Source organism: Bolinopsis microptera, chromosome 4 (assembly GCF_026151205.1).
Source record: "Bolinopsis microptera isolate Bmic1 chromosome 4, MBARI_Bmic_1.0, whole genome shotgun sequence".
Classification (NCBI taxonomy): domain Eukaryota; kingdom Metazoa; phylum Ctenophora; class Tentaculata; order Lobata; family Bolinopsidae; genus Bolinopsis; species Bolinopsis microptera.
The window spans coordinates 12689786-12704019 of NC_087075.1; the positions used below are offsets into that span (position 1 = coordinate 12689786).

A 14234-nucleotide genomic window follows, 5' to 3' on the forward strand; every position below is an offset into this window, starting at 1 on the left:
CCGCTGAGGTCTACTTACTAACAACTGTAGAAAAATAAAAATGTTGCTTAATTTCAATGAAAATAGGGCGGAGGAAGTGGGATGTACGAAAAGAAAAAAAGGGTTTTTGATAATTACAATTTTTCAAAACAAGGCGGAGAAAACAATATTTCTCACACGGGTAACACTTGGAACAAGCTATAAAATATACAACATACTAGAAACATTTCTAGGTCGTAACAAAGTTGAGCTTGTAAGTAACTGAAGGAGGAACCGCGGATAATAAGATATCGGAGTCTAGTCGGAGTACAGGGGTCAGGGAGGCGACACACGCTTGTTTAGACAGTCCGTTGTTGTGTGAACAGTTGTCACGGGAATACGTGTGCCGCACTTCCGGATAGTGACGGAGACACTTGGCAACGGTAATGGAGATTCAGGAGAACCCTATAGTATTTCGGGATAAGGGTGGTAGTTAGTGAATAAGCTGAAGTTTATTGAATCTTTATTGCCGAGTACAGCTGCCTTCGGGAAGTTCTTCTAGCTTAATCTATTACAATTGCAATTGTAAATGAATGGGAAAAGCGAGCGACCGATTTTATTCTCCGTATCATTTTGCATTAATTGCAGACGGTCATCCAAATTAATATCATTTACTTTTGTTTGGGAAAGAGAGACACCGGCAGCGGTCCACTCTACCCATAATTATGGGTTTTGGTCAAATTAGCTTATTATATTAGATAATCGTGTTTACATTTGCATTTTAACCTCTAATATTTCCTTACTTTGCCTGCATTGATCGCCCTCCCAGTCAGCCCATTCGCCGGCGAACGAAGATTTTCGCCGGGATAACTCGCCAGGCGAAAGCAGCCTTTCGCCGGGTTAAGGTGTCCGCACATTCGTCGGGCTAAAATTTTCGCCGGGCTAACATCAAATATACGCGCACGGTGTGCGCGGTTCAAGCGCGCGATCACCATTATTACCCAGCAATTTGTCTATCGCGCCAAGAAAACCATGCCAGTCAAATGCATTTTATTGCACACGCGTTATTCTTGCAAATCGGACGATACAATCGTAAAGATAAATACCAAATGAAAGATTTTTAGCACGTATATTTAGTTGGAAGCTACCTTAGCTAAAATTTGGTCTCCATCTAATCTCATTTTGATTCCTTCGCTGTTGAATAGATTGATCTGCTTGCTCTGTAGAAAGTAACCATGATCAATACAATAGATTCCAGGTCAGTCAATAAAGAGTAAGTATATAATGATTTATTGCTGTAAGTTGTAGTATTATATTTATAGTTACAATCAAAACGTTGTTCAAATGTTTTTTTACAAAAGTATAAAATTAGATGCCTTAGCTAAAAACCATGCATTTACTTTTGAAGCGCTTATTCAACAATACTAGGCAGTATCCAGATAGCCCAACCCCTGTTCGCCGAACAGTTGTTCTCCGAACAGGTGTTCGTGAATAGTTGATTGGTTACCAGATCATATGACCGCAAATTTTATGAAATTGAATGGTATGTATGGTATCTTGGATGCAATTTACGACTAGCATAATTTGCCATTAATTGTAGCGTAGTAAATTGCTGGAACAAACTATCGATTTCGATTCAAATGTGGTCTCTCAGATATAATTAGTTACGAATAGCATTGATTGTAGCGTAGTATATTGCTCAATGATATAAATGATTACGATTTAAATGTGGTATATAAGTCGTTCGTTTTTGGTGGAGTATTATCAGTTGCCATCATCAACAACTATTCCAATTCCTGACATGGTACTCTTCTGTCTAATGGACGAAATCAATGGACCCAGAGCCTCCCTAGAGAATGCACGAGTCTTCTTATTACATAAAAACACTGGAAAGGTTCAGGTGCAAGGTTCAGGTGCAAAGATAAGAAATCGCGGGCGTAGAGAAAGTCGACAAATGATCAGATGGTACCGCGACAATTGACCCCCCGACAATTGACCCTATGTAATTACACTGGGGTCAATTGTGAAATCTAGGGCTTAGCATGACAATTAGTTATGGTTATGGTTATGGTTATGGTTATGGTTATGGTTATGGTTATGGTTATGGTTATGGTTATGGTTATGGTTATGGTTATGGTTATGGTTATGGTTATGGTTATGGTTATGGTTATGGTTATGGTTATGGTTATGGTTATGGTTATGGTTATGGTTATGGTTATGGTTATGGTTATGGTTATGGTTATGGTTATGGTTATGGTTATGGTTATGGTTATGGTTATGGTTATGGTAATTACATAGGGTCAATTGTCGGGGGTCAATTATCGGGGGGTCAATTGTTGTTGAGTTTCAGGATATTGGTAAACAAAAATGATAGCGTTTTCGACGATTTTTTTTTTATCTAGACACTTATTTTACTTCGGTGTATTCCAACAGCCACAATGTTACACAAGTGCAACCAGCCAATTACAGGAAGCCGAAGGATCTTCTTGGCCAGTGACGGTTAAGGTAGTGTGTACCATACTTTCTTCGTCCGAGACTTTGCTGCAATCTGCAGCTCCTCATTTAACCCTCACACCCGATTTCTCGAGTATTCGGCTGAGTAGACCGGGGGGCTGCATAGACCAGTCATGATCCTTAGCTGAACGTCGACGACGCTCACCCCACGACCAGGCAGTCAGTGGGTTTCGAACTCGCAACCTAACGATTGTAAGACAGGCGTTCTAACCAACTGCGCTACCTGGCCGTTAAAAAAATATGTCAAAAAAATGGCTTAATTTTGACATATATTAACCTAGCACGTTCAGAAGTTCTGAACATTAGCCACGTAACCCATACTCCCATATGCACTGCTCAGAAAGAAAATTTAATGTTGTTAGGCACTATAATGGTTCAAATGTCACATTTTGTGTGACTTAGTTAACTGCAGTTGTCTAATTATCATTCCTTGGTCTGAAATATAGTAGATTAGGTCAATCTAACAATTATGATACAACATTGGTTAAAGGGCACGGATCGAACGGTTACAAGGCAATATTTGGGTAACTTTGTCACACTCAGAATACCATACCTCTATTCTACTGTGAGGTGTCCTTAAAAACCTTTTAACTCATTATTTGATGGTTGATCTACCAATCATAGCCCTAAAACATTTTGTTTCGAATAGTTAGCTAATACAGGCACTTATTTATTGGGAAATGAGGTTAATTCTGTCACAATATATGGAATTTTAAATTTTGGGCGAATTATTTATATCTGATTTGGGTTTGAAAGGCGGAAAAACTTTATATGATGACAATGTAGTTGATGCAAGTTAAGATCAGTTGATGTTTACATTGTCACAAAAAATGATATGTCGTAAATAGGTTAAAAACAATGATTATAGAATGAAATAGTCTCTTATAATAACTCTTATAATAACTATATATATTATAATAACTGATGTGACAAAGTAAACATGTCTTGCCCCTATTTTGAAGATCTATATATTCTATGACTCTATTAGAATTCAACATTCTTCCAGAAAAAAATCGGTAGAATATTGTCCAGAACATCAGAGCTCAAGTTTAACAATTTTAGGTTAAATTTGTCAAAGTCACTAAAAATGTGACAAAATTAACTTTTCCTGCCCCAACAATTTCAAGATAGTGTGTAAAAATTAGCAAAGGCTGCTTTATTGCCTATATAAATCAATCCAAACTACGAAAAAGATCTGTTAATCTGATGACGATTACCTAACTCTAATAATAACTGATGTGACAAAGTAAACATGTCTTGCCCCTATTTTGAAGATCTATAACTCTATTAGAATTCAGCATTCTTTCAGAAACGATTGGTAGAATATTGTCCAGAACATCAGAGCTCAAGTTTAACAATTTTAGATTAATTTGTCAAAGACACTGAAAATGTAACAAAATTAACTTTCCCTGCCCCAACAATATCAAGATAGTGTGTTAAAATTGACATATGATGCTTAATTGCCTATATTAATCGATCCAAACTACAAAAAAAGATCTGTTAATCTGATGACAATTACCTAACTCCTATAATAATTACTGATGTGACAAAGTAAACATGTCTTGCCCCTATTTTGAAGAGCTATACCTCTATTAGAATACTATGTAACTTTATCATCAATGAACTATTTATTTTGCCAGCAAGGAGCTAACAGAGTTATAAGAATTTTTTTGTGACGAAATAACCCTATTTTTGACCATGTTGCAGTACTTTAATTGTGACACTGTTAACATATTACCACCCGATAATGACTTATGTGACTGGTGCGTGGTACTAGCAGTGTTGTTTGATCCATAGTACATAATATAAGGGGTTTAAGCTGGTATATCATTATTTGTTCAATTTCACACATGTTCAGATATCATCAAGATTATGTGACAAAGTAAACTTGTTTGTGCCTTCTGTGTTTTAATTCCTTACGACTATATGATATAATAACAATTCCTAGCACTTCCAGGCCATTAAATAAACCTACACTACTCAGCATTGCTTATCAGGGTGCTTTACATACTCAATACATTGTCCTAGGATCCCCTTGTCTAGGATTCCTTTGTCTAGGATTCACATTGTCCTAGAATACCCTTGCAGTTGCATTATAACTTTCAGCTGAATACCCGGGTGATTTTATTACCATAAAACTAATAATATCTTTGATAAGATACGAGGGTTTTACTAAAGGTTGTAAGGCTCCATTCAGTGTAAAGTGTATTATAACTTAAGTAATATAATACTGTAACTGTTTTAAGGACTCTCTTGGAAGCATTACAACTGAATTTACCGGTGTATTAAACATGTTAGAGTAGTCAATACCAGGAAATAATGGAACTGGTCCATATAGTCTTATATCAGAGTATTAAGCTCCCTTTCAAGGGCGGAGACTGGGTCATCCTGTTAAAATTAAATAAACTAACAAAATGTTCCAACTCCGGCAGGTAGTTCAGTTCTGATAAACGCTAGTTTGGTGTCTCTGTTCTGTATCAAGGGCCGATATAAGAAGTCCTACCATCAAGCCTACATCAACTTAGCCTGCAGTGATCTGGCCTTCTCATTGTGGGGAGTTGCTTTTACCGCTCCTAGTAAGTAAAGGTTGAGGTTAGATCTCAGTTTAACCTCTTGCGGAGGAAGGGAGGAGTGGAAGTTGGGCTTAACTGCATTTATAAAGTTCAAAACGTCTAAAAAATCCCCTCCCTCATATTTTAGAAATTTTTTCCATAAATTTCTTCCATAAATTTTCTTCCATAAATTTCTTCATAAAGTATCCATTCTCCTTAAAAAGATCGCATATGGTGTCTGGTGAAGGTGGCGTTCAACATTTGTTAAGATATCTAAAACCGCTCTCTCCCCAGACTACTTCTTCGGTAGAGATGAAGGAGTAATGTGCACCGCCATCCCACTGATAGGGAGCTATCTGTTCACAGTTAACTTGTCCTCTGTTCTTCCTATCGCTGTGGATAGACTGGTAGCGGTTTACTCGCCTATGAGGTAATGTATATTGTAGTTCAATTAACATCTGTTAGTTTGAATTGAATCGTAAATTACTTATAGTGGGATTCCTAGGTGGTTTTCGAGTGAGAGTTAATTTTGCTTGGCTACCTTACAAGACATATTTATAACGTACGAAATGTGGCGGTTTTCCGAAAATTTCGCCATATTTTCGGACCGCCAAAATTTCGGTCGTCGTAATAGAATCCGTCGCATTATCTTTTAGCTTATTTCAATGACTGTGCCTTCACTGCTTCATTTTGTTTCTAAAAAGTAATATCAAGTAAAATAAATAAATAAATTCTGGCATCTTGAGACAAATTATCACCACACCAATGACGAATTGAATGTCAAGCAATACAGTTTAAATTTGCATTAAAATACATGTATGTGCTAACATGAAAGTCTTACAGTCCTAATACAGACTAAGTTTGAACATGATTTTACCGAATTTCAGAAATTTCCTTACTGCTTACTGTCACCAAAAATGATGAAAAATACCCTTATTTTCTGTGACGTCCGAAATTTGACGGTTTTTGTTCAATTTCGCCATATTTTCGACCGCCAAAATTTCGGTCGTCGCAAATTAGGCCGCCATAAATATGTCTTGTAAGGTACATATAAATGTAAACATATATATATGTATATATACTTATATATAAGTTTTCTGTTTTCTTTACACATACATTGTTTTTGTAACCATCGTAATCATCAAAAACTATTGTTCCTGCTACGATACCATAGTTTTACCTTGCAAATATGTCAGGTACAAGTCAGGAATAGCAAACAAGAGGTACTGCGTCATTTTGCAAACAGCAATGGCTCTTGGCTGGATAATACCCGCCGTCTACACTATCCTTGTCTTTATTATTGCTTTGGTGAGTCCGCTAGTAGCTAACTTAACAAAATAGTGCTACTGTAGAAAGTATACCCTCGATATTTATTGAACATGTAACTTATCTTGTTATCTTGCGAAGATTATCTTTTTAAAATAAAAATGGGTATCTTAGTATGGCGAGACGGTTAAGTGATTAATTAATTTATAAGTTCATTTTTTGTCACTTGGCTCGATAATACTAATGATACTCTCCTTCCAGGGACTAAAAACACCGTTAGTATCCAACCTGACCCACCCTACTCTCCACTACCACTACTGCGACTTCACCCCGGACTCCCCTCTACACCTCCCCTTCCAACTATCCCGCTTCATCATCTTCTTCCTATGCGCCATCACCCTCGACGTCATCATCTACGGCTTCATCATCAGCAAGATCCTAGCAGGCAAGCACCGCGAGGTCCACACCACCAACAACCTCGTTGTCATCATCAGAGCAGCTCTGGTCTGCCTGGTCATCTTCTGCTCCTGTACCCCTTACTCCATCATTATCCTGATCCCGAGCAGTTCTCTAGACCTCAAGATGATCGGGTATTCTGTCTACTATATCGGGTGTTTTGCAAACCCCTTTCTGTATGTGGTGTCTAGTAGGGCTATCAGGGCCAGTCTTCGGAGACTGACTAAGAGAAAGAGACAAAGTGTGAGAAAGGGGAGTATGAGGAACAGAAGGACTGCTAGTTTTACTAGTAACGCGCTACAGCTTGCTTAGTTTTATACAGTTCTTATAGACTATAGAGGGACTATGGTAACCAGTAACCACCCTGTTATTATAGTAACCAGTAACCACCCTGTTACTGTAGTAACCAGACACCCACCAGAGTCCCCGCAAACTGACTAAGAGAGAGCCAAAAAATCGGATATATATTTTTTGAGCGTATTAATACAGTGACAAATTGGCCATGGAACTAGAGGGTAAGAGAAAGAGACAAAGTGTGAGAAAGAGGATTATGAGGAACAGAAGGACTGCTAGTTTTACTAGTAACGCGCTACAGCTTGCTTAGTTTGGTACTATTGTCTACAGTTCACTATAAAGTATGTGTTCTGAAGGCCTGAAGGGTGCCCACTACCCTGCTTATAAGATTCAAGATATCTTGGCAGGGTCCCTCCTCATGAGTTGTTATAGTTGATACAAGCTGTCTGCTGAAGTGCTTATGTTAACAATATTTTAACCCGTAAAGGTTGAGCTGTAACACTACTCTTTGCTCCTAGAGGAGTGACTGATTCCAATGTGTAAACAATCCACTGATGATTAGTGTCTTTTAAAACTGAGGCTGTTTGCACAGACAAAACAAACAGAGCTGATAAGATACACAATTTGGCCTCCATTAAAACATATTATCCCTGAGGGTTTGTTCATATCATTGGTGGATATGTTTATACTGTGCTCCAGTTGAACCCATAACATTGAGCACGGAGAGGTAACTGTACCCCCTGTACCTCTTCGTGTTGGCACAAATAAACAAGTAAAAGTACCTGCACACTCGCAGAGTCAATAGGGTGTATTCAGTATTGCAAACTGGTCGACCTTTACGGGTCAGGAATAATCACAACTTTTTAGTATCATCTGGAAATAATAGTGACCATGGCGACAATTAGCTGGTTCTGGAGGGGATACCATGGTAGCCATAGCCTAGTAGGCAGTAAGTAGGGTACCATTGTCAGTTATCGCGGTGACTGTAGTTTTATGCCGAACTCTGGATAATAGCCGATAGTTATTTATGTTTTTTTATATTTTACAAACTCCTTAAATCGATGTATTCTTGAGTTTTCTTTCAAGTACTCTGAAGTAGTGAAATATTTTTAAAGCGCGAAAAGAGAAAAATTACGAGTTAAAATAACCAATATTGCCGCACAAGCAATGAAAGTAAGTAAGTTTTCTTCTGCTATGCGAGGAAACTTCGATACTGAAGACCACCTGAACTCCGCGCGGGATAAGTAGTAACCTTGCTCATTTTATATCATTTACTCAACAAAACCACTCTCTCTGTTACGGTGAGCCCTCTCTCGGTATCACGTGTTATTTTCTTTAGCACTGCCAGAGTGGTTCACACATGGTTCACATATGCAAGGCCAACTGAACTCAGAAGCTTCGAATCACTTTGATCAAAAAGCGTTTAGAAATGCTGGTAAGGCACTCCACGTTTAAATGCTGACGACCCGTTTAAAAAAATCCAAATTTTAGTAGCGTGAGAGAGGCTTTGGTAGCATCTTGTGTCGATATCAGTAGTATAACTGATTCAGTACTAGAAATAATGAATATGATTAACTATTGGGGGTAAGTCGGGTACTTCTAGTTCTAGCCATGTAGCTTTGTAGTTATAAGTTACTATGATAACCACCCCTTTACCATATATGGTAACCAGCCTATTACTATGATAACCACCCCGTTACCATGGTTACCACCCAGATGGAGACTACACCACCACCCCTCAACTGGTAGAATACACCTCTCTATACACACAGTAAGACAGTACAACAAGTGGACAGTGTAGACACAGTCACTTCAGTTGTAGATACTGGCGACCTATACGATAAGAGGATACGAGGAGGCAGGATCGGTAAGTTTATTAAATCTGATTTACAAAATTGTAAGAATAAAAAGAAATAGTTTAGCATGTTCCAACATAAAACATTCTATGAAAGGGTCAAAACTCAAAAGCGACGAAAATATCAAATATCTTTTTAATGGACCTTAAAAGATATCTTACTACGAACCTCCAATTCAACAGTAATAACACTGACCTCACAACGGCAGGTCTCTACTCGTTTGGTCAGTGGAACGTTACCTTCGCTAATACAGCTGCCCGGTGTCTTACTCCGCAGAACTACGCTGCTGATCTGAACGGGAATAGTCACGTGATAAACTTAGGGGAGTTGTCTGGATTGGGCATCAGTAGGAGCTTCCAGATCAGGTTTTTATTATTGTATGTTTTGTTATTAGATATGCTAGGAGAATATCCACTGTTTATCTTCACTTGTGTAATTTTAGTCATTTAGTAACAATTATAATGCTCGTGTTTCGTATCAGATTGATGATAATGATATTAAGAATATATTAAGGAATTTGAATTACGACCCTGGCCTTTGGAATGGCCCCTATCTTGACCAATCTTCCCTGTAGTGCTTGGTTCAAGATCGCACAACCTCCAGAAAACGGAACAAGTTATCCTATTATTTGTAAAAACAAACAGACAAACCTACAGACTCTTTGCGTTTCCATAACTTCTGGTAAAATAATGTGCACATTTAGTCGTAATTGTTGAACTTTTTATCATCTGTGAAATTTTCGATAACTGAGATTGACGATGGAAATTTTTGGATTCTCACTTTCAGCCGTAACAATTTACAATATATTCGTATATAAAGTAGATAAATAAATCCTATTCTCAGAGCTTAAGCTGGTTGGCGAGTACGCAGAGTTTACTGTAGAATCTGAGGAAGAAGTCACTCTCGACACTTGGCTTTACTTCGTTATTAGGTACCGTTCAGTAACCGTGATACCACAAATTCATTCTTATGTCCCAATCAGTAACCGTGCAGTACCAATCAGTAACCGTGGTACCTGACTGCGACAGTAACCATAGCAACCTCCACCTCGCTAACGGTATAACCTCCACTATATAATCACAGGTACGATATGCAGTATAAGAACATCAGACTCTACCACAACATGGGTGAAACTAAACAGTACGTCGAGAGTGAGGAGTTTGTTAATGTGGGCCCGGTCAGTGAGGAGTTAGTTGTGGGGTCTGATGGGGACCAGTACTTCAAGGGTAATTAATACTCAAACACAAATATTTTGTAGTGGTTAGTCAAGCTTTTGACCCCAGCGGGAGACATGTTTCAGAAATGTTTTGTGATAAAAATCCAGGGTGTTTTGTTTCTTTCTATTTCGGTTAAGGGGGCCGGGGGGGTCTTCATCAAAATTCTCTCAAAATTGACTTTATAGTTGTTTCTAGTAGAAGGGAGTGATATCTACCAGCTGCTTTTGGTCCCATGGAAAAATATTGTTCCTAGCCGAAATTATCGCCGGTCTAAGGTCAGCGCTTATGTGTAATTGTATTGCGCAAGCGATTTTCAATCGCAAATTCTGAAAATCGAGTCTAGAAATCTATCTTCTCCTACATTTTTTGAGCAATCACCCTGAGACTTTCAGGATATTTTCTAGGGACCATTTAGAAGAGATCGTTTAAGCCAAAATTTTAAGATAGGCCTTTAAACAATTTTTATTCAATTTTGAAAATCTTGGACCTCAAAAAATCGTAAAAAAACGAGGTTCAAGATTTTCAAAATTGAATAAAAATTGTTTAAAGGCCTATCTCAAAATTTTGGCTTGAACGATCTCTTTTAAATGGTCCCAGAATATATCCTGAAAGTTTCAGGGTGATTGCTCAAAAAATTTAGGAGAAGATAGATTTTTAGACTCGATTTTCAGAATTTGCGATTGAAAATCGCTCGCGCAATACAATTACACATAAGCGCTGACCTTAGACCGGCGATAATTTCGGCTAGGAACAATATTTTTCCATGGGACCAAAAGCAGCTGGTAGATATCACTCCCTTCTACCAGAAACAACTATAAAGTCAACTTTGAGAGAATTTTGATGAAGACCCCCCCGGCCCCCTTAACAACTGTTTTCGGGGCCAAAATCAAAACGCCATGTCGTCGTCATGTTATCACCATGTCGTCAACTGACCATGTATCTCGTACTTTGTATCACCATGGTTACGACTTGGTATCACCATGGTGACGAAATTTAAACTCTACAGGACAGATAGACGAAATACGCATCATACACAGACTGATACACGAGGAGGACTACTTGTACACACTGCTGTTCAAACCCTCACTTGCCAGAGAGGATAAGATGAGACTGATCGGGGCTCATCTCAACTTTGACAGAGATGAGATTGTAGATGTGTTGGAGAATATTCAGGTATTTGGGTTATTAATTTGATGCTGTGTTATTTTATTGGCATGGTTAAATTGCATAACTATGGTTAGGTTAACTAACTGTGTAGACTTTCTTGCACTCCTTGAGTTTTTACATGTGTCATGTCGTCACAACTTATCATTTAACTCACCATTTTTCAATGTTAAATATGATAGTGTAGTGTGGATGTAACAAGTACATAAGGATATGTTCATCTTATTCTTATAGTTATAAAGATATCTAGTAAATACTAATCTAGTAAAATTATGTATCATGAAAATATGAAATTAAGATTGCTTTTTCATGATAGAGTTTCAACCATATATAATAGTAACAATAACCATAGAAACAATACAGGTATCAGTACTGAACACAGATTCTACACTTCTCCCCCAGTCGTTAAAAGCGCTGTAATGGGACAAATGTACAGGTCAGATCCATCATCTCAAATAATATCTATATTATTTTATAACTTGTATTATATTATCTTACTATTGTTAGTTTTAAGCTAGACTTGTGGTGGGGTATTTAAAGACATGGTCCGTGTTTTAGTGTATTGCTACCTGTTGATAACACTGTTACTATGGTAACATAAAGCCATGCTTATTGTCAAACCTTTTAACACGTGACCAACGCAGCACCCTGGTAACTATTGATTACTCAACTTAGCTACCCATCCGTGGCTAACGTTTAACCCATAAACATTGATCATTCCCATCGGAGCAAAAATAAAACACCGAGGTTAGTGCATAAACGTGTAGTAGTTTAACAAGAAATAAAATAAGACAGGGTATATTTTACTTAAACAGCTATCCTAGAGTTACCTGAACTACTTTTTATTGTTTACAACTCCCAGAGAGTTGTTTACACCTCCCAGGGAAGTGTCTGTTTACTGTTTAGTTCGCGACCTGAGGTGTATTCCCACCCAACCTAGACACTCCACTCACTTTTCTGCTACTCCTCCTGGATACTGGACTCTACGCCCTCACTCTTCCTCAACTCAGCACTCTACACTTCTCTACAACTTGGCGATGAAGCGCACTCTGATACTAATCCTCCTTGTCTCCTCTCTCGTCTTCCTGGTGCAGTCTGAATTCGAAGAAGACGACGATACTGGTTGGGGTAATTTAGATGAGGATGAGGATGTAAGCGATGAAAAATTGATTGAAACTTTGAATGTCGCAGCAATAAAATGCGAGAAACAGAAGTGCAAGGATAATTTCAGAAAATGCAAGAGAAAAGGTTGGTGCGGAGACTTGAAATGGTGCTTCGATGAGATAGATGAGGGTCAATGCAAGAAAAGAAATAGAGCGGAAGGAGTTTCTAAGAGGGCTTGTATAATTAGTTTGATAAAGGAGAAAGACTTTTGTATTAATATGCCCTAATCACATCAGTTACTGCATCATAGTGACTCCTATAGCTACTCACCGTCACCTGCGGAGAGAAAAGCTTCCTGATTGCGGGAATTTAAATTTTTTCAAAATATTTAGATTATTATTCAATTCGCCTCATTTTTCTGTTTCTCTTTCAATCAGATGTAACTAAACGTACAAATAATTCGAAATTATTGATTCATCATCAAATATGATATCAACTCTGAGCTCTGGCAAGTAAAATCTGTGGATCGTTTAAATTCAAGTTACACATCCCATTCTAGGTACCATGGAGATCACCAATAAATTTAAACTGTGTACTGCTGCTTTACCGGAACCTTGTTTCGGTGTGGGGTTCGATTATGGATTGATTTTGTGACGTTTTCTAAAAGAGGAGAGCAAGATCTACCAGATTTTCTTTACTTCTATAAAATACTGACAATTGTAACTTTCTGTCACAGTTGTAAAACTTGAAGTACATTAAGGGGGCCGGGGGGTCTCTATCAAAATTCTCTCGAAATCGATTTTATAGTTATTTCTGATCTCAACATGTGTAAAATTGGGCAAATATTGATATACCACTACCAGCTTAAGCACTATGGATCAAACAACACTATTTCAACCACGCACCGCTCACCGGTCACATTAAATATTATGTGGCAGTAATTTGTTAACATTGGCACAATTATATGTACCATCTCAACATGGTAAAAATATGTCAATTTTGTCACAAAACAAATTATAACTCTATTAATTGCTCCTTGTCGGCAAAATAACTAATTTATCGACATAGGTGTGATGGTGAGGTAACATTGTATTTTAATCTGATTCTTCAAAATAGGGGGCAGGGGCAAGAAATGTAAATTTCGTCACATAAGTTGTTGTAAAAGTTAGATACATTTTCTTTCACATCAAGAGCTGTTCTGATTATAGTTTGAATTGATTTATACAGGAAATATTTATATAGAAACTCATGCCAATTTTTGTCACATTGAATTTTTACTGTTGGGGCAGGAAAAGTGAATTTTGTCACATTTCGGTATCTTAGCAAAATTAGCCTCAACATTTTAAAACTTGAGTTCCAATTTGCTGAATAATAACCTACCCATAATTTCTGGAAGAATATTGAATTCTTATCAAGGTATGCTTATTAGGTAGGTTAGAGCTCCAACCATGCTCCTTCATGCCTAAATTGACGATTTAGAAATTTTTACCTGTTAAAAATCAGTGAAAAACATGGGCGTGGCATGTGATCGTCTTTCCCGGTGGAGTTGGAACTTGAAAATGTTTGGTTGTTATTTAGCCTTATGAACGTCAGATAAGCTTTGTTCAAAAATTATTTGGATATGTTTTGGTTTTATTAACCTTCCTAACAAGGTTTACAAGGTTTACAAGGTTTACAAGGTTTACAAATATAGATCTATATATTACAGTATAATAACGTTAGATCGGCGTTGCTAAAATAAATCCAAATTCCGTAATCCAAATGGGAGAGAAAACCATTACCAAAATGTCTTGTTGTCACTCTGAAGCCAGAGTCGAGTGCAAATCGATCAAGATAGAAGCTACCAAAAAGAG

General features: G+C 37.6%; 1 protein-coding gene across 1 annotated transcript; it reads left to right on the top strand.

The window, feature by feature from the left end:
* The first annotated feature begins 1759 nt into the window (after positions 1-1759).
* Positions 1760-8095, top strand: LOC134813820 (neuropeptides capa receptor-like). The gene is made up of 5 exons (XM_063821699.1): positions 1760-1865; positions 4905-5048; positions 5319-5454; positions 6221-6332; positions 6552-8095. The coding sequence occupies exons 1-5, from the start codon at positions 1760-1762 to the stop codon at positions 7056-7058; spliced, it is 1005 nt and encodes a 334-aa protein (XP_063677769.1). The 3' UTR covers positions 7059-8095.
* Positions 8096-14234: the final 6139 nt, after the last annotated feature.

Coding starts and splice junctions, on each gene's coding strand:
- LOC134813820 (XM_063821699.1), top strand. CDS start 1,760: ATGGTACTCTTCTGTCTAATGGACGAAATCAATGGACCCAGAGCCTCC. Junction 5,049..5,318: donor AGTTGCTTTTACCGCTCCTA/GTAAGTAAAGGT, acceptor CTCTCTCCCCAG/ACTACTTCTTCGGTAGAGAT. Junction 5,455..6,220: donor GCGGTTTACTCGCCTATGAG/GTAATGTATATT, acceptor CAAATATGTCAG/GTACAAGTCAGGAATAGCAA.